Raw genomic sequence first — 21975 nt, forward strand, 5'->3', positions numbered from 1 at the left:
AATGAACCTCATCTATCTCACCACCTCACCCTCCACCCCTTTACATTCTCTTACTTCTTTTTCTTCTTCTTCTCCTCCTCTCAGTTTCTTTCCTGACTCATCCCTGCATTCTCTTTTCCTAGAACAAAACAAATATCAGTGACTGATTCCTCAGCAGTCGCTGTCCAAATATCAGCTCTGACAGATCGAGACGGCAGCAGCTCCATCTGAGGAAGAAAGAGAACGAGAGAGAGAGAGAGAGAGAGAGAGAGAGAGAGAGAGAGAGAGAGAGAGAGAGAGAGAGGAGGAATGATGAATCACACAACACCAAGTGGCTTTGTAAAATCTATTGGCACATAAGTGAAGCATAGACCTGCCAGTTCACAGATAATTTGTCTTAATCTAGACGGGGGTCAGGGGGACAGAGGAAGAGCGATGGACAGAGAGAAAGAAAGAGAGCGAGAGAAAAGGGAAGAAAGGGAGAGCGCAGCAGGGATGGACGTGTGATGGCAGATACAGTATGGTCCGAACACAACGGTACCGTTGTAAGAAAGAGTAGAGTGAATGGAGAAAGGGGGGGGGATATAGGGGCAGGAGGTACAAAGTGGGCCCAATTACAGCTTCTAGGCCTGTGAGATTGTGTACACACTGTGTGTGTGTGTGTGTGTGTGTGTGTATCCTTGCGCTGATCATTGTGGTCCAAAATTGCTTTGTATGAACCCCTGTGATGGATTGAGCTTGGACGGGTTTATGCGATGTATTGAGACAAATGCAGTACATAGCAGAACAAGCAAACATTAGTCGGCTGATGGGCCATGCCTACAGACTGAGCAGGCCAGCTACACACACACACACACACACACACACACACACACTCACACACACACACACACTGACTAGTCCAGCTTGAATTTAACCTCTGTATTCTGTCTGCATGCTACACGAATCCTTGCACTATTCGAAAGTGGCAATTGAAGCCGTGATGAGTTCGACCAGAATCAATTTTTCCTTAAGTGCTCCGGAGGATTTGGTCCGTTTCAATTCACTCTTTGCGATGGAGCTACACAACTGTGCTTTTTTTAACGTGAAGGAGGAAAGAAGAAAAAAAGTGCTCTAACTATGTCTAATTGGCAGAATGGCTTACATCCTTTTCCGTGTCACTTCCTCCGGGCGTCGGTGTGTCGCCTGTTCTCCGTATTAAACGCCCCATACGCATCCGGACGCCGGAATATTCCCTTGCTCAACTTTTATCGGATGTTGTCGCGGAAGCGGGGAAATGATGGATAACGAGGCTCCAAAGGAAGTTCGATCATCTATGAAAAGCGGCTGCTTGAACACTAATCGTTTGATCCGCTCGGATCTTTGTGACCCACAGAAAACTGCTCACGAGCAGCGTTTCCATTTAGCACTAAGCTTGTGTGTGTGTGTGTGTGTGTGTGTGTGTGTGTGTGTGTGTGTGTGTGTGTTGGGGGGGTTGTCAGGAGGGAGTAGTGTCTAACGAGCTTCTACCCTAGAGCTACTTAAAGAAATGCTGCAGAGTTTTTTTTTCCTCGGTGAAATGTTAATTCAATAAAGACGAATTTGTGAAGTTGCGAATAAAACTCTTTTGTTCCCATCTTTCTCTTTCTCTCTCTGTCTCTCTCTCTCTCTGTCTTTCTCAGCAGAGCTCATGTATACAGTCGAGCTGGCTGGTGGACTGGGTGCCATTCTCCTCTTGCTCGTCTTCCTGGTCACCTTGTATAAGTGCTACCGAATCGAGGTCATGCTGTTTTATAGGAACCACTTCGGCAGCGAGGACGTGGACGGCGGTAAGACGACTTCGAACTGCTTCTTCGACGATAGACTGCTAACGATGCATGTTTTTTTCCATTTCTTATGCTACTTCACTTCTTTACTATTGTTGTGGGGGAATTTCCTTGGGATAAACGCAATGTGTTTAATATGAGCAAGACACAGATACAATACAAACGCTAGCGGTTAGCGCTTGGAAAAGATTAGAACATTAGATGCTCTGTTCACTGCTGTCTCGAAGGCCTTTTCTTCTCTCCTCCAATCAATGATGGTACATCAGCTGAACGGGTGCAGTTTAGCATTTAATCAAAGTTCTTCGTTGGAGACGAAACAAATACCCAGAATCATGTTCATGCTTTGCTGACTGCACAGCATGCACTAAAATATTGAGACACCAGACTTTTCCAGTTTTTCTTGGCGAGGCGGGGATCCAAAGCCCTAACGCCTTAATCACTATCCTATACAATTGTACAAGGTGGCACTTAATGACGTCTACTTCGTCTACCCCTGGTAACAAATGTCCTTTATTATATTAAAATCTGTAGACATTAATTCAAGTCAAGTAGTTTTTATTGTCATTTCAGCCATATTCAGTATAATACTTGGTGAAACAACATAAGACACAAGCACTTTTGTTTTTACACTGTATGTCTTTGTCACATGTGACGATTCAAATGTGTCTTGACTGGATTCATCACCGAGCCATAATTAGCTTTTAGTTCAATTCACTTCAATTCATTATTATTCGTAGAGCGCTTTTAACATTGGACATTGTCTCAAAGTAGCTTTACAGATAAAGAGGTTATAAAGTTGTAGAAATAGAATGTATGATGTTGTGAGCCTAGAAGATTGATCCTTATAATTGTAAGTTTATCCCTAATGAGCGAGTCAGTGGCTCAGTAGCATGAGGAACTCAAATGGAAACCCATCCTCATCTGGGTGACACCAAATGTCCATTCTTTACAGTTCTATGATTGCTGAGGTGAACTTTTTACTGCTGAGTCATTATAGTAGACTGTTGATATCAATTACAGTCCAAATCCATCCTCAAAGTTCTTGAGTTGCTGAGTAAGTTCATGAATTTTTAGGCTGTCAATGTGGAACCATCCCTATCTGCACAGATGGCAGATCTTCCATTTAAAAGTTCAACAACTTATGAGTTACCTCATTCAAATTGGCCACCAGAGGTAGGGTGAAGAGAAGCGAAGGACAGGATCACTGGTTTCTCAGGACTATGTATAGCTCAACAGAGAGGAGCAGAACGAGAGAGATAGAAGGAAAGTGGAGGGACAAGGAGAGAGGGATAAAGGTTTCACATAGAAAGAACCAGCGAACAAGAAAATAAGAATAGATTTTGTAATTAAAATGTATCTTAGACTGGAGTTTTTTCAACAGTAATTTCACCTTTGCCTGTGTTTTTTTTTTTACAAAACCACAAAAAGAATCTCGGTGAATATCTCACACACTCTCAATAGCAAATATTATCATCATTAATTTATAGTTTAGGTCAGGAGGACAAATCTTTCTCTTCAGTTTTAGTCACCCCCTGTATGAAACCCAGGTGATAATGAAAAACCGACATACTGGCAGACCCTCCACATGAATGTCATTCCTTCTTCTTAGATTTGAAGCTGTTGGGTGTTCCTGTAGCCAAAGGCTGTAGCGCAGCCTGCCGTTTTGCGCTAGCTGATATCTCAATTTCATTCATGTCCACGAACTTGAACAACCCCATTTGAAAAGGTTGACATAATTGATTTATCCACTTTAGCAAAATAAGGGGGGGAAACCTTTTTATATCTAATCTGTGATGGGATTTTTCTCCTCAGAAGTTGATATTCACGTCGAATTCCTCTCGTATACCACTTTTATCAGGAACCAGATCAAGCAGTTCGTGCAGTCAGATGAAGGCAGTGCATAAAATCATGCAGATGCAACTCAAGAGATACAGCCGAACATTCGAAGTGAAGGGACTTTGATAATGGCAATGGCACAACAAATTATCTCATTCATTCAACCGAGCAGCTATGGGCCTTGCTTGGGATTTGAACTGATGACCTTCAGATCTGAAGTCCATGCAATTATCCACTAAATTACCACCTCCCCATATACTACTATGGGGGAAGTGGTAGCTCAGTGGTTAAGCTGTTGGACCTTTGATTAGAAGGTTGTGAGTTCAAATCCCACCACCGCTGGGCCCTCGATATAAATGTAAACATAACAGTACCCCTCAAAGATGATGGAACTGTAATGAATAGACATTCGGTGCCACCCAGATGACGATGGGTTCCTTATTGAGTTTGGTTCCTTTCAAGGTTTCTTCTTCATACCATCTCAGGGAGTTTTTCCTCACAATAGTCACCACTGGGTCACTCATTATGGATAGATTTATAAGGAACAAACTAATAAACTTATGTCCATTGTTAAAAGTGTTAAAAAGGCATCTCAGAGTGCACACCATATTGAACCTTTAGGTGGATGGCCATAATGGTAAGAAGATCAAGAAGATAAATAAAGTGGTCAGTAAAAATGTCAAGAACAGTCCCCCCAACCACCATGTTTCAATCATGATTCAATCAAAAACAAACATAAAATTGATCTCATTATAGGACTGCTGGTCAACCAGGAAGCCTCATTTTTAGAATTCCGATCATTCATCGCCGTGTTTCGTTACATTTCTATGGAATTCTTGCATGACACAAATGGACTGCAGCAGACTCCATGTTTTTGGCAGAGGTTTGAGTGAAAGCTCATTCACATTCCATCCCCGACCCATTATTCACATAATTTATTGCACACTTGTACTGCAATAACTGAGCGAAAAATAACCGCTTCTCAGTATAAAACTTCAATCATATTAGGGTTCGGGAAGCGATGTGTTCTCGCAAAGTTGAAAGGAAACCAGCACAGTAGGAGCCAGAAACGGGTTTTGGTAAACACGGCCTACGTGTTTTGAGGGACAGAATGCAGCCGTGACTCACGCAACACATTCCTATATCTAATACATTCGTTTAGAAATTGAAAATGTAGTTTTTAATACACATAGGAACGATTTTTATGACAAATTTGTCATTGCAAGCAGGTTTGTGGACATCTGAACCATTCCACATTTAGTCCTGAGTTATAATGACCTCCACTCTTTTAGGAAGATGTTCACCTCGATTTTGGAGTGTGTTTGGGGAGATTTGGACTCCTTCAGGAACAAGGGTGTTAGTAAAGTCAGCTACTGATGTAGATGTGATGAGGAGGCCTGGGATCCAATCAGGGTTCCAAGTCATCTCAAAGGTGTCCAATAGGGTTGAGGTCAATTTTGATAACAGGCCACTCAAGATCCTGTGTCTCAATAGCAGGCTTTTTAAGATCTTCCAATCCAACCCATGTATAGCATGCTAGGGAAAGGGAAAGGGAAGGGAACATTTCATGCTTCTGCAACCAGTAGACTTTCTAAACAGAAGGCGTGTGTGTATAGCCATGTAACACAATGTCTGTGGTCACAGATAACTAGGGAAAAAATAGTGACTCTGTGAGTCATAAATCCTGCAGAATAACCTGCGGCCTGATTCTTCTGTAATTAATGTACATAAAAATAAATGAATAAAAAACGAATCCAGTCGCCATTACAATACGTAACCTGCTGAAGCCAGCCAGCAACAGCAGCGGTAATTTACGCCACCTCTCCGGTCATTAACGTTTCATCATTTCAAAATCTATAGAATCCCTGACCTGCTACTCGGTGTTTATTGTGGGCTCTAATGAACATATACGTTTCGACCCTCATGCTCTGTTTATTTCTTTCAGTCGCAGCGGAGAAATTACAAGCGGTTTGTTTGATGAATTGTGTTCAGCGGGGTGCTTCGCTCTGCCTGACATTCCATTAAACAAATTGAATGGGCCTTGAACTTTAGAACAGGACAACACGGACGAAATATTTCAACAGATTCAATATTGGATTTTTTTTCTCCGTCGCATGTCTCACTTTTTTTTTTTATTTCTAGTGGAACCCAGATAAATAGATGAATGGACAAAAGATTGTGAACACCTAATATTTTTTGAACTTCCATTCCACTTTTAGTCTCCATTCACTGTAATAAGGACCTCCACTCTTCTGGGAAGATGTTCTACTCAATTTTGGAGTGTTTGTAAAGATTATTCAGCCACAAGGGTGTAGTAAACTCAGGGACTGATGTAGGTGAGGAGGCCCATTCATTCCAAAGCATTCAATTCATTCCGAAGGTGTTCAAAAGGGATTAGGTCAAAGCTCCATAGTAGGGCAATCAAGATCTTCCACACCAACCCATAGAAATCAATGAGCTGGCTTTGCGCACAGGGGCATTGTCATGCAGGAGCAGGTTTTCTACTGTAACTGAAGGGGAAACGTAATGCAAATGCATCCAGAGACATCCTATACAATCGTATAGGATAATAGTTAAGGCATTAGACTTTAAAACAGAAGGTCATGCGTTCAAATCCCAGCCTCCCGAAACTCCCACCTCTGTGCCCCAGTGCAAGGCTCTTAACCACTCAGTTGTATGAAGGAGACAATTGTAAGTCACTCTGGATAAGGGCATCTGAATAATGCCATAAATTTATAGGTTTTGTGGAGGATGGAGCCCCCAGGAAGGAGGAAAAAAGGAAGGCCAAGGAGGAGTTTATGGATGTGGAGAGGGAAGACATGTAGGTGGTTGGTATGAAAGAGGTAGATGTAGAGGACAGGGGGTTATGCAGACGGATGATCAGCTTCTTCAAGAAGAAGAAGAAGGGCTGGTAAGATTCAGCATTTCTGGTGCTGCTACGTGAATATCACAACGCTACGGAGACCGAGGCGCATCCTGAGAGTCACATAGAATACAGATCAACATGGCAGAGGTAGAGCTGCATCTTCCTAGAGACCGAACAGGAAAAGAACCTCTAGTTTTATTAAAAAGTTTTCTGGGATGTTTTTTTTTCTTGCACTACAAAGGCCTGTTAGTAAATGGGTCCATGCTCTAGAAAGTCAGAAGACGATTTGCTGTTTGTCGGAACCAAATAAATAAAAAGCCAAATTATTTGTACCCTATTGAATTGCAGCGCATCGTAATAGGGCGTAATCGTATCGCGTTGGTAGCCGCTTCATATGTAGCTTTGATGTATCGTATCATTGGCTATGCATCAAGATGCAAATCGCATCGGCCTCACTTGTGACACTTTAAAGGTATCCAGCACTCAGAAAAAGACAGCGATGAAAAGAACTCACATTTCTCTTATGTATATGTGGTGTATATATAATATTTATAGAATAATATGAGAATATTTACTTCTAGCTATACCCGTTACTAATTTCAAGCTTTTTACTTTTCGACCGTACTCAAGATATTGCTGCCTGGTACGATGGGATTTATTTGCAGTTCAGTCATGTTTGAAAAGGAGCTCAAACTTTTTTTGAAGTGGCTGTCAGTGTGAGGAGGTTATTCATAATGTCCTCTAACAAGCATTGGCAGGCATCTGTGCTGAAAGAGAGAGAGAGAGAGAGAGAGAGAGAGAGAGAGAGAGAGAGAGAGAGAGAGAGAGAGTCAAGAGCCAGGGGACGTGGCATATCGGATGTCACTAAGTCTACAGTGTTGTTTTGGTTTGGTTTTTTTTTTTTTTTCGGAGCCATGCACATATTTTGTTCCCCTTCTTTATCCACCTCGATGGCCGACATTCTGTAGGTTTCTTGCCATTACTGCGAGAGTTGCACAGCCGTCCCTCTGCGAGGCCTGTAAGCGCAATAGATGGCTCTGAGGCAGATTGGAGAAGGGAGGAACAGGTTAGAGATGAAGGGGACTTAACGTGAGTGCCTTGAACTTAATTCCGAACAGCAATTGTCTCCTTTAATTGTAGCACTCCACCGAACTCGGGGGAGAGCGAAACAGATTTTCAATTTGCTCTCAGTTTAAGGGGATCAGTTTCAATAAGCCAGCAGGCCATGCCCACAGCTCCCTGAAGAGATGCACATGTCCCAGATACACAGAGGTGATTATTCCTGTTCCAACCTCTTTTTTTTTTTTTTTTTTTTGTCTCTGTCTCTCTTTCCCTCTGTTTTTCTCCACACATTCCACCCTGTCAACAAGTCTGAAAGCAGAGGAATCAGTCTGTCAGAAGGAGTTCAGTTTTACATAATCATACTGTACGATGTAAGAGGACGGTAAGGCGACGGCTCCGAAGCGAAGTTTCCGATCTTGACATGACACTCAGAGGCATCTTGGAGTTACCGGAATTACTCGAATTACAACCTGCTGTATTTGGAAAAGTGTTCAAGTGGCACTTTGAGCTGTAATTACTAGTAAGGACCTTGGGCAAGAAGGCAATTGTTCCGTAATAGCCATCGCATTTCTTGTGTCAAATGCATATAAACAAAGCAAAAAACGAAAACAAGTTATTTATTTGTTTTAACCTTTTATGACCTTTGGTGGAAAAAAAAGCCATCTGGGTATAAAGGACCATTTTGAAAAATATGATATATTTATTCCATTAGCACCTGATAATCTGCATGTCCCCCCCCCCATCTTAACTGCAGAAACAATAAGAGCATACCAAATGAAATCGTTCGAATGAATAACATGAATACGAAAACAGTTACATCTGTGCTTGTTTTTACAACCTGTGCCCGAGTCACCTTGAGGAACAAAAAAAGAAATAACAAAAAAGTTCAACACCTCAGATCAACGTGAATCCTCTTGATGGTCTACTTAGTAGATCTGGCGTTTGGTGCAACATCTCAGTGGTTAAGGCTCTGGGTTACTGATCAGAAGGTTGTGGGATCGTCAGTGAACAGCGTGATTAATATCCCGATATACAATAACACACGGTAGAAAAAAAGTTTTCCTACGTGAAATGTGAAAATCGCTTTTGGAGCCATTTGGCTGACAAAAAAGGGCAGTAAATTGATTCAAATATTTAATTGCGATTATCGCACGATCGTCACGAGTTAACTCGCGATTAATCAGCATTTTTATCCGTTCCAAACGAACCTTAAATAAATACTTGTCAAGTTTTTAATACTCCAACATTGGCATGGAAAATACTGATGCTTCATGCAAAGGTATGTTTATTATTAGTGAAACCAGACTCAACATAGAGCACAGAGACAAAATATACTTGTAAATGTTTCAAAGTAATTATGGGGTTTTAACTTGCGTAAATCATGAGGACACAGAACTTTTGCTATGTTTCCACACGGACGGTTTTAACTGCCGGATGTGTACATTATGGCGGATTTTGGTGCTGATTTAAAAACTTGTTTCGCGATTAAAAATGATGTTTTAGTGGAGTTTATATATATTTTTTATATCTAAATAAAGAAAGGACCTCGTAAATAAATGTGGGTTGCGTAGCAGGTTTTACAAAATTTTTTTCAAGTATTTGTTTGTTTATTTACATTTTTAATTCAAATGGTCAAAAAGAAATCCGCCATGTGAATAGAATTAGCGCGATTCGAATGAATTTGCGCTCATTTTGACAGCCCTGATATACATATTTCTTTATTTCTTTATTTTTGCACGAATAAATAGGTAAACAAACTCCTTCAGCTGGTCCTTCGATTCTTTATGAAACGACGTTGCTTTCACGGAGAAGGTAATTGTATCTATTACGAGTGCGCCTCATCTGTCAGGGTTTAAAAGGTTTGAAGTGTACTAGAGAAAAAAAAAATATTACGACAGGTATTGGCCATGTCAGTGGCCGAACGAAAAGAAACGCTGCTTTGTTTTTCTGTCATTCGCAAACCGTAAGAGAGCGGCGAGTGAATTTCGAAAAAAAAACGAATATGCAGCATATATAATCATGTTTCCTTAATGAGCATAAAACACGTCAGGCACGTTCAAAAGGATAGCTGGCATTGGTGAAAAGAAAGAAAAAAAGAACTAGCAGACTAATGCACTGAAATATGCTAATGTAATATACTGTGAAGGACAGCTAGTCCGGAACGGAAAGGGTGATCTGATTTGCATAATGCAAAACTCTTTCCAATGGGCTTTTCATCCATTATTAGTAAGAGTAGGACTTTTTAGGAATGGCTGCTCCTAAGGTTGAGAGCGTGTCCAGCATATTATATGGAGGGACTGCGTTTACTTTTGACCATTTTTTTTGTCAAAGAATTTCAAGAAATCGATAAAAGCGATAAAATAAAGTTCAGAATCAGGATTACGTGGATGCGAGCGAAGAGCCTTTACAAAGATGCTGGCTTTAGATATGTCTACAGGCAAGGGAAGTTATCAGTATTCAGACCTTAGCTTAGCCCTGGGCTTAACTAGATTTCCTAGGCGGCCCATTTACATTATTGGAATTACGTGTATGCAGTTCATGCCTGACTACAGGATTAAAAAAAAATCTTGTGTGGGCCTTCCATAGGTGAGGTAAGTTTTTGGGTTTTTTTTGAAAAGGAAAATGAACATGCTGTAGTTAGCATGGAATCTGTATCAGTTAGTGTAGCATGTGTATTGGTAGCATAACAAATCAAGGGTTTAGAGGTCAACCCAGGTTTATCATGGATATTCAAAATAGGAATAGAAGTTACATAATCAATCATTATACATTATGGGCAAATATATTGGGACACCTGACTTCATGTAGTTCTTCCCCAAACTGTTACCACAAAGATGGAGGCACACGATTGGATTGGATGTCGTTGGATTCGGTAGCTTTAAATTATTCCTTCACATGGAGACCCAAACCTGTTCCAGCATGACAATGCCTCTTTGCACAAAGCCAGCTCATGTATATATAGTATACATGTTATTGAGTGGAACATCTTGAGTGGCCTGCTATAAAGCTCTGCACCTTAAACCTACCGAATGCCTTTGGTACCTGACCTTACTGACACTGAATGTTATAAAACTACCCAAATAAATCTAGTGGAACATCTTCCCAGAATAGTTGAAGGTTCTTCTGACAGTAAACGAGCACTTAATGTGGAATGGGACGTTGAAAAATGATCACATGCGCATTTTATAGTCACGTATCCACAAACGCCATCTGCGTTCTCTTATATAAATGTAGCCTCTTATATATATACTGGTGTGGAGGCAGCAAAGCTGAAGGCTGGTACAATGAGACTGTGTGTGGGTCAAAACTCTGTGGACACCTGACCATATTCATTGCTGTAATAAGAACCCCCACTTTTTCAATAGGATGCTCCACTAAATTTTGGAGTGTGCTTATGGAGACCTTTAAGGACTTTAGTCAAAGGCCGGTACTGGAAAACCTAAAGCTACTGTAACATCCTATACAGTTTGTAGGCCTCTAAGTTTGTGGTAACAGTTTGGACAAGAAGCACATATGTCTCTCAATACTTTTGTTTATGTAGCGTATGCTAAAATGGAGTTTCTTTATGTGTATCAGACTCTGGATAAAAGCTTCCTGGAAGACTTCGGCCAAATAAGAAAGAGAGCTAACTGGAAAGCATTATCGATTATCCCTCCTCCAAATTGCAGACTTGATTTTTGTTTTGACTTTTGTGTCACCTTCTCTCTCTCTCTCTCTCTCTCTCTCTCTCTCTCTCTCTCTCTCTCTCTCTCTCTCTCTCTCTCTGTGTCTCTCATTCGCACTCCCCCGACAGAAGCATGATTCATTCGTGCTTAAATAGTGATGAGCTGACAATCGCCCCACCGTTCTTCCTAAACGACAGCCCACTCTCATCGTGCGGCCGTCTTTCTACGTGCGCATTAAGGACCACAAATGTTTATTCGCGTCTATTCCCGGCTCAAGGTCAAACGCAATTAAGCCTAACCCTTAACCCTGACTGCAGCCCACACTAGCATAAATAGCACCATGAACCAGAGAGAGGAGGCAATCTCTCAGTCAGAGGGAAATTGAAGTGGCTGGTGAGAGAAAAAAAATAATAGTGAGGCAGAGATAAAGATAAAGATGTGCTGAAAAGTGTGATTCAGGAGCGACCGCTAGGAGAATGGTAAAGAAGTGATGGACGAGGAAGAGAGAGTGATGGGTCTGTCTGTAATCTGAAATGAGCCATTACGCCAGCATATGGGACGCACCTGCCATGTGCCGTCTGCCGCCACGCTTCTGCACAACTGCCGACGACAGAAACGTGAGGCAGGGAGTGTGGCAGTAAACTCACAAGAGGCTTGCTAAAAGTTGGGACTCTCATTATACAATCTGACAGATTGAATTTTTTATTTATTTTTTTAAGTTGGCTTACACCAGGAACAGCAGCTTCATAGCCTACAGGTAGATCTCACTATTACATGTTCATACAAGGCAACATGAAATTTTACCCACCTCTTAAATATTTTCTATTCTTTTTGAGAAGATGTTCCACTAGATTTCGATTGTGGAGATTTGTGCTCGATCAGCCACCATGGTGTTAGTAGGTACTGATGTAGGTGATGAGGCCTGAGGTGGGTCAGTCAGTTTGGGTCTCCTGGTTATGATCTTCTTATTATCCCGCTCCTTCGTGCTTGCTTTAAGTTCTGCACCTTTGCAACCCACCCTGGAGCAATTGATCATCTTTCTTCCCCCTTTTAATTATTAACCGACACGTGCAGCCTAACTTTGTCCATCTCAGCTCCTAAGTGAGCTTGAGTTTTTAACTTTAATCATAATGAAAGCTAATACAGTGCACTTAAAGAAAGATTGCTCACCCTCCTTTCTTCTCCTCCTTCTCCGTCATCTCTCGCTCACGGCTCCCTTCCAGTCAATGGAGGGATGAGCGATGGGACTCGATTAGCCTTTCTGGGGGATAATTATGAGCAAAAAAAAAAAAACGAGAGAGAGAGAGAGGGAGGGTGAGAGAGAAGGGTAGAATGGAAGAGTTTGAAAGATAATGAATAAGAGAGAAAGGGAATGGAATGAACATGAGCAGAGGGACAGGGAGATGGAGTGGGATGAGAAGGGAGAGAAAGCAGCAGGGGGGAAGGAGGGGTGAGATGGGGCAGGAGAGAGAACAGATATGGATGTTAGGGTCATAAAGAGACCGAGAATGGGGATATGGAACGGAGGGGAAATAGATTGGGTTGTGTGCTGAGGCATTAGGAAGAAAGATAGAGGGGCCAGGAGACACATTGCGCTACAATCAGAGTGGAAAGAGAGAGAGAGAGAGAGAGAGAGAGAGAGAGAGAGAGAGAGAGAGAGAGAGAGAGAGAGAGAGAGAGAGAGAGAGACGGAGAGAGAGATGCTCTTTAGGGGCCATTGTAAGATAAGTGCATCTAAGGGCACATTAATGTTCCTGAGCGGCTATTTATTGGGCAGACAATCTCCAAGTTAAACACAGTCAATCTACATTATCTTGATTAGCTAATTATTTGTATTAATTGACCTCATGTATTTGTTTTCAATTCATTATTGCTATGTAGGGACTAAGATCATGCAAGGCTGATGCAAAAACTAACGAGTAAAATATAATAAAAATTAAAAAAATGTCCCTAATGTTTAGTTTCTAATGCATTCTTTACTTCCTTTGTACCAGATAAGTAACCCCAAATCCACCACACACTGGAGTGGCCTTAGTGTTGCATTGATTAGCATTGATGGACCATAGTACACCATTCCAGTACTCCTATTAGATGCCTGATTGAGTATGTATGATTTATATATAGAGTGAGGAAAATAAGTATATGAACACCCTGCTATTTTGCAAGTTCTCCCACTTAGAAATCATGGAGGGGTCTGAAATTGTCATCGTAGGTGCATGTCCACTGTGAGAGACATAATCTAAAAAAAAAAAATCCAGAAATCACAATGTATGATTTTTAAACTATTTATTTGTATGATACAGCTGCAAATAAGTATTTGAACACCTGAGAAAGTCAATGTTAATATTTGGTACAGTAGCATTTGTTTGAGGTCAAACGTTTCCTGTAGTTTATCACCAGGTTTGAACACACTGAAGGAGGGATTTTGGCCCACTCCTCCACACAGATCTTCTCTAGATCAGTCAGGTTTCTGGCCTGTCGCTGAGAAACACGGAGTTTGAGCTCCCTCCAAAGATTCTCTATGGGGTTTAGGTCTGGAGACTGGCTAGGCCACGCCAGAACCTTGATATGCTTCTTACAGAGCCACTCCTTGGTTATCCTGGCTGTGTGCTTCGGGTAATTGTCATGTTGGAAGACCCAGCCTTGACCCATCTTCAATGCTCTAACTGAGGGAAGGAGGTTGTTCCCCAAAATCTCGCAATACATGGCCCCGGTCATCCTCTCCTTAATACAGTGCAGTCGCCCTGTCCCATGTGCAGAAAAACACCCCCAAAGCATGATGCTACCACCCCCATGCTTCACAGTAGGGATGGTGTTCTTGGGATGGTACTCATCATTCTTCTTCCTCCAAACACGTTTAGTGAAATTATGACCCAAAAGTTTTATTTTGGTCGCATCTGACCACATGACTTTCTCCCATGACTCCTCTGGATCATCCAAATGGTCATTGGCAAACTTAAGACGTGCCTGGACATGTGCTGGTTTAAGCAGGTGAACCTTCCGTGCCATGCATGATTTCAAACCATGACGTCTTAGTGTATTACCAACAGTAACCTTGGAAACGGTGGTCCCAGCTCTTTTCAGGTCATTGACCAGCTCCTCCCGTGTAGTTCTGGGCTGATTTCTCACCTTCCTTAGGATCATTGAGACCCCACGAGGTGAGATCTTGCATGGAGCCCCAGTCCGAGGGAGATTGACAGTCATGTTTAGCTTCTTCCATTTTCTAATGATTGCTCCAACAGTGGACCTTTTTTCACCAAGCTGCTTGGCAATTTCCCCGTAGCCCTTTCCAGCCTTGTGGAGTTGTACAATTTTGTCTCTAGTGTCTTTGGACAGCACTTTGGTCTTGGCCATGTTAGTAGTTGGATTCTTACTGATTGTATGGGGTGGACAGGTGTCTTTATGCAGCTAATGACCTCAAACAGGTGCATCTAATTTAGGATAATAAATGTAGTGGAGGTGGACATTTTAAAGGCAGACTAACAGGTCTTTGAGGGTCAGAATTCTAGCTGATAGACAGGTGTTCAAATACTTATTTGCAGCTGTATCATACAAATAAATAGTTTAAAAATCATATATTGTGATTTCTGGATTTTCTTTTTTAGATTATGTCTCTCACAGTGGACATGCACCTACGATGACAATTTCAGACCCCTCCATGATTTCTAAGTGGGAGAACTTGCAAAATAGCAGGGTGTTCAAATACTTATTTTCCTCACTGTATATACACAGAACCATGCTTGGTAGACTTTCTATAAGAGCTACACCATATTGACAGAACCTTGACCATAAGATTGGCATGTGCATCCCATTCCACCCTTTGTCCCCATTTGATGTTATAATAACCTCCACTCCACTCTTCTGGGAAGATGTTCCACTAGATTTTAGAGTGGATTCATGGAGAATTGTGCTCATTCAACCAGAAGGGCATTAGTAATGTCAGTTACTGATTCAGGGCAGGTGAGGTGAGGAGGCCTGTGGCGCAGTCAACATTCCAAAGATTGAGGTCAGAGCTCTATTGCAGGCCACTCAAGATCTTCCAATTTAACTCATGAAGAGCATATCTTTATGGCTTTGTAAACGGGGCATTCTCGTGCTGGAACAGGTTTGGGTCCAATAAAGGGGAAATGTAATGATACCACGTCCAAAGACATACTATAGAATTGTGCATGGTTTCTAGAAGAATCAGATATTGCTTGGAAAGACAGTTGTCCCAATACTTTTGCCAATATAATGTAAATCATTGATGCAGACTTGTCTTCCAGTTTCTGGTGCATCAAACTTCTTTGAGGAGAGTTTTCTATAGATACAAACACACAGTGAGAGAACCCTGTCTCCAAACCCAGAAAGGTTCTCATTTCATCCAATGAATTTTTTTTTTAAGAAAAAGGTACGATAATACAAGTTTCCCACGAATAGTTAAAAAAACGTAATTAAGTACTAGTAGTAAAAAAAAGTACTTCTTTACTGTCCAAAGAGGTGTTCAAAATAGCTTGTGTGGAAAAAGAAAAAATTCAGCTCCTTCAGAAGCGGTGCAGTGGAAGAATGAGTACATGGTTATCAATAGAATTATAAATAAATGTACGAAATAAAAAAATTTATGGGAAAATAAAGCATTTGGAATCGAATAGAAGCTATCGATACTGACAGAACGTACAGAGAACCTTGCAATTCATCCACCAGAGCCAAGTTGGCCTAGGGACCGCGTTTCAGCACCTAAAGCTGAAGATTTCTGGCTGAGAAGAATCACTTATTGCGAGGCATTTTTATCAGAGAGCACCACAATCTGGCAGTTGTAAGTACAGCCAACCCCCACATATTGTTTCAACATTCTGTATATACAGTATGTAGGCTGTCAGAGCCCTAAACACAAAGTTCGAAAAAGAATAACTTTCTTGAAATTTTTTTTTTTTACTCCCAACCAACATGTATCAGCTCCTCCACCCACACTTGAGAGGAGGCCTGGGCTGATCACCAGTCCGCCGGGATTGCATACTTGACTTGCTTATATGTGGGCTGTATTTACAGAAGGTCAGGTTTCCACACAGATATCAGAAAAGACCTATTTTGAAGAGTCAGAAATCCTTTTAAAGGTGACGGGGTTTACCCTTATCATCATGCAAATGCAGGCATCAAACAGCATCTGCTCTATTCCGTGTCTATATATGCGCAACAAGGCGAGATCGAAATCGTCAAGCGCCGAAGTTTTCTGCGTATTGTTTTTCCGTCTAGAATAAATAATAAGGCAGTGTCAGTAAAAGTGCAGTACATCATGAAATGAGCAGATTTCCCCTGGGGAATGTTTTAAGTTTTAGGACTCAAAGGTGACCCGGGTGTTCTTTAAGACATCAGATGAGCTGGAGTAACTGAAGTATAAAAATAGAATTCCAATATGGACTTTATTTTAATGCTCAAGCTCTATTGAACAAACCTCCGAACCTCTTGATCTCATGTACTTCGTCGTTCATGTTGTTATACCATAGTGCCAGATGGGAAGGGTTAACTCAGTGGTTAAGATGTTGGACTCCTGATCAGAAGGTTGTGAGTTCAAATCGCACCACCACTAAGCTGCCACTGCAGGGCCCCTAACAAAGGCCCTTAACTGCTCAGGTGTATCAACAAGATCATTGTAATAAAAGTCACTCTAAATAAGGCGTCAGCCGAATAGAGTAAATGTAAATGTCATTGATTCCTATAACATTTAACATGGATTGAGACACCCGATTTGACACCTGTGGAAGATTTTGATTGGCCTCAGACTTTTTACCCTGTGGAATACTTTTAGGATGAATTGGAATCCTGACAGCACCCCAGGCCTCCTCATTCCACCTATACCAGTACCTGATTTTACTAACACCCTTGTGGCTGAATGAGCACAAATCCAGTGGAACATCTTCCCAGAATATTAGGTGTCTTAGGTACAACAAATCCATATGTCATAATCCAAGGAAAGTTAATGCAAGGTATAAAACTACACTATATGGACAAGATTACTGAAAAAACATAGCTTTTCCAGCCATAGGTGGTGGTTTTACAAACTGGTACCACAAATTTAGACTCACCCAATTGTATAGATGTCTTTGGATGCATAGCATCAAATTTTCCCTTCACTTGACCAGGACAATAGGAGACTCAAACCTGTTCCAGCATTACAATGCCCCTGTGCACAAAGACAGCTACAATATTTACATGGGCCTTTGTTGACCAGGCCTGCTGTAGAGCTGCCAAATGCCATAAATGTAATGACTTGAATTTCAGTTTATCAGCTTGATGTATGATCGAGCAGATTTTTTCAGGATTGTCGATAATCTATATATGTTTCAAGACTTTTTGTGATAAAGCATTGAAAAGAGATAAGTTGATTTGCATTTATACCTTAAACTAATGCAGGAATTTCATTCTTTCCGCTTCATGAACATCTCCTACTCGAATCACATTACACCATATCTTGAATTCCTTCATTAAATGTCTGTAGGTTTAACACTTATAGAAACATATTATGAAAAAAGGCTACAAATGAACTGCCTAAAGATACACAAGAATACTTTGGATACTTTGGATCCACTCAAGAACCAGGAAGGAATTTATGGTTTAGAGCTACAATTGCCGTGCACTCGTGTTCCGCAGTGAACGGTTGATAACCTGAACAATTATAGAACTCTAAAGAATGGATTTCCAGATGTCACCCAGATGAGGATGGGTTCCCGTTTCAGTTTGGTTTCTCTTAAGGTTTCACCTCAGGAAGTTTCTTCCTCACCATTATCACCACTCATTGGCTTGCTCATTGGGGATAAACTGATTGGCACAAATTTAGGATAAAAATTGTATATTTGTAATCTATTCATTATAAAAGCTGCTTTGTCTATTGTTAGAAACAAAATACAAATACGACTGAATTGAATTAAGAATTCAATTATGGCATGCTTTTATCGACAGTTTTGTGTATTCCTGTTCAGTCAACACTGGAATTGAATTTTATTACCTTCACAGTCACCAGATTTACAATCATATAGGACATATTTGCACCCAGTATTTTTCCATGACCACATTCCAAAGTAACAATGGACTTGCCAAGCCTCGATTTCTGTGTATTGTACCTCTGGATTTGGCTCGTTGTTTGTGATGTTGGATCGAGCCCTGGTTTTGCTGGTTACTGACTGCCTAAATTCTTTGCATGTTTTTTTTATTTTTTAACAAAAATAACCCTTCAAATTGCATCAGTGCTTGTCTCCTTTTTATGACAATTCCCCAATAACAGCTCGTCCTACTGTAATGTGGTCCATTCCTTTTACATTATATAGACACATTTAGCAATTTTCAAACCATATGTGGTTTTCTCCCAAATTGTTACCACAAAATTAGAATCACACAACTGTCTTGGATGTCTTTGGATGCTCTAGCATAGATTTTTCCCCTCACTTGAGACAAGAAGCCCCAAACCTGTCCACTGTGCAGAAAGCCATCTCCATGAAGATGTAGAGTTGAAGACCATCTCTAGGTTACGTATGTAACCCTAGTTCCCTTAGGGAACAAGACGCTTTCTTCACAACGCTTTGGGAACGCCTCCGCGTTTGCCCACGCTCTGAATGTGTCCCCCCCCCGTAATGAAACGGGGGCAAGGAGGGACACACATACGGAAATCTTGCTTGCTCTTAGCCATGTCTGCACAGATTCACAAACAAAGTGCTTTCCTGAACAAACAGCTGACCGGCCGCCGGTGACACATCACGCATTGCCGTTGGCCGGATTCAGAGTGTGAGCAAATGCGGAGGCATTCCCTAAGCGTTGTGACGTAGCTCGGGTTTCTGAAAGGGGAACTTGAGAGGCCTGCGATAGAGCTCTAACCTCAAACGTATTGAACACTCACAGTATGGGATGAATTGGAATGCTGAATGCACCCAAAGCCTGATCACTTCACCTACATAAGTACCTGACTTTCAAAACATTTTCTGGAACATCTTCCCAGAAAAGTGGAGGTTATTATATCTGAAATGTTAAAACAGGACATACAAATCTTATGCTCAGGTGTCCACATACTTTTGTCTGAATCGTGTATAACTAAGCAGAGATTTGGAATTGCTGACGTGCAGGTTGGATAGAGACAGATGGTAATGAAGACAAAAATATGGACTTTAGACGATTACAATTATAACATTAATTAAAAGGTAATATTATCCATGGTACTATCAAATAAAGCCTAATTTTTTATTCTATCAATTTTCTCACAATTATGGCGCCATGCTGTGTTTTATATATATATATATATATACATTTGAAAATTAAGGGGGTATTTTTTCCCCTCCCACACCCCCACCAAAATCCTTGTTCATGCGTTTTAAACAGCTGCAAGATGTGATCCTGGCTAATTTGTTTGGCTTCACTGCTAAACAAATGGCAGGCCGATTTACACCGTGCTGAATTTTCGCTGCGAAGAGAAACATTTCAAGCAGCTGTTTCTCAAACGGCCACTTACGAGAACAATTTCAGCGTGACCATTAGCAAATTAAGGACCATTAGGACCAGCCAGGGGACCGAAAACATCGGCGAGTCAGCAAGATAGCCCATTCGACCTGTTCAATCATGCTAGTTAGCACTGAGTAAAAGCTGAAAGGCTTCAGGAATGTAGAAACCCAGTATCAACAGCAGTATTGAGCAGATTTCCCTAATTATCTGATTTTCTTGAGAATATTGCTGGATTCACTCAGGCGTCGCGCTAATCGAATAGATTTCGTTGCGCTTGTAAGGAACGCAAGCTAACAGTTGACCTAATTTCTAAACGTTACGTTTGGACTTTTTTCCGCTTTATGGATCTACAAATGTTTGCGGACACATTAGCATTTTATTTCTATGTGCCTTTGGAATATCCCATTCTTCTGGGATGCTCCACTAGATTTTGCTCATCCCTGTAAAGATTATCTGCTCATTCAGACATAAGGGCTTCAGTAAAGTAACGTACGGATTTACAGTAAAGTGTGCAATCAGTGTTCCAGTTCAGTAGGTTAAAGGTGTAAAGCAGGCCACTCAAGGTCTTCTACTCCAACCCATGTACACCTTATCTTCACGGAGCTCACATAGTGCACAGGGTCATTGTCATGATGGAACACCTTTGGGTCTCCTAGTTCTAGTGCAACAGTTTGGGGCACATATAGCTGGAAAAGTCAGATTTTCCTATTACGTTTGTCTATATAGTGTAAAATGTCACTAATGATTGGGTCAAAAAAATTATTCATCATCATGCTTTTACAGTGGTGTAAAAAAAAAAAACCTTAAATACAACCAGGGGAAATTATGTAGGTGTTCTAACTAATACATGAGCCAATTTCGCTTAATCTATCAAGAGATTCAAGAGATTAAACAGTAGCATTAAAAAAGTATTAATGAAAAAAGATTTACTAAATGACTTTCTGAACTTAAATACACCATGCACAATTGCTCTATTAGATCAAATGAAGTTCAATTAGATTAGATTAGATTAGATTAGATTAGACTTCTTAGGTTGGAATAGAGAAAACGCTTGTTTTCTTACATTATTTCTTATATGTTGAAATAATACAATAGTAATAATAAAATGTATATTCTATATTAGTTAAGTGAAAAATGATGGGTGTATGAGAAACATATGAGGTGTTTGGACTTGGTGCTTTGAGTACAATTATCTCATACTGACCACTTCATCTTCAACATGGCACCTCATGGTAAAGACTCTCTGAGGATTTGAGAATTAAAATTGTTGCTCTTCTTAAAGGGGGGCAAGGCTATAAGAAGATCACTAACATCCTGGAACTGAGTTACAGTACAGTGGCCAGAGTCATGCAGAGGTTTTCCAAGATGGGTTCCATGTCCTGTGGTCTGATGAGACTAAGATAAACTTGTTTGGCTCATATGGTGACCAGCATGTGTGGTGACGCCTTGGTGAGGAGTAGCAAGAAAATTGTGTCTTGCCTACAGTCTAGCATGGTGGTGGTAGCATCATGGTCTGGGGCCGCATGAGTGCTGCTGGTACTGGGGAGCTGCGGTTTATTGAGGGAATCATAAATTCCAACATGTGCTGTGACATTCTGAAGCAGATTTCCTTCAGAAACTGCAGTTTTTCAACATAATAATGACCCCAAACACACCACCAGGATGAAACTGCCTTGCTGAGAAAGCTGAAGTTGTTGGAGTGGCCAAGTGTGTCTCCAGACCTTAACCCTATTGAGCACATGTGGGTGGTTTCCACCTTCACCTTGAAGATGCCCCACAGGTGCTCAATAGGGTTTATGTATGTATGTATGTATGTATGTATGTATGTATGTATCTATCTATCTATCTATCTATCTATCTATCTATCTATCTATCTATCTATCTATCTATCTATCTATCTATCTATCTATCTATCTATCTATAATGTAGCTGATTATGCACGGCTTGCATGCTCTCCATTGAGCTACTGTTTATTCACAGCTGGGCAAAAAAGCTCTGCGAGGAGGAGAAAAGCAGCTTTTCCACGTTTAGACGACATGCTTAGCGTGTTACATCCAGCCACAGACCGAGAGTGTGTCAAAGTCGATAAAACCCCCGTCACGTTTCAGCTGGGGGCTAATTTTAGATGATGGCATTCAAAACAGCCTTGCGAAACCACACATATCCACAGGTTGCCTTGGCAGTAAGTGGACGGTCATTTGGAAAAGGTCCGAGATCGATGGCCCACGCTGTTCTCGCTCGATGAGCATTAGCCTCCTTTTGTGAGCGAGAGCTGCTCACTCCCGGATTTGTTGATTAC

General features: G+C 41.1%; 1 protein-coding gene across 4 annotated transcripts in view; it reads left to right on the plus strand.

Annotated features, from left to right (window-relative positions):
- Positions 1-21975, plus strand: part of LOC310731199 (interleukin-1 receptor accessory protein-like 1-B) — a 338788-nt gene that overhangs the window by 310532 nt on the left and 6281 nt on the right. For 2 of the 4 annotated variants that reach the window (XM_083550677.1, XM_083550675.1), the window contains one exon: positions 1641-1787. In XM_083550677.1, coding sequence (XP_083406803.1) covers positions 1641-1787 — 147 coding nt within the window. The remainder of the gene's footprint in view (positions 1-1640; positions 1788-21975) is intronic. The other 2 variants (XM_083550676.1, XM_083550678.1) reach the window with 1 other exon arrangement.

This window comes from Silurus aristotelis (assembly GCF_946808225.1).
Source record: "Silurus aristotelis genome assembly, chromosome: 9".
Taxonomy (NCBI): domain Eukaryota; kingdom Metazoa; phylum Chordata; class Actinopteri; order Siluriformes; family Siluridae; genus Silurus; species Silurus aristotelis.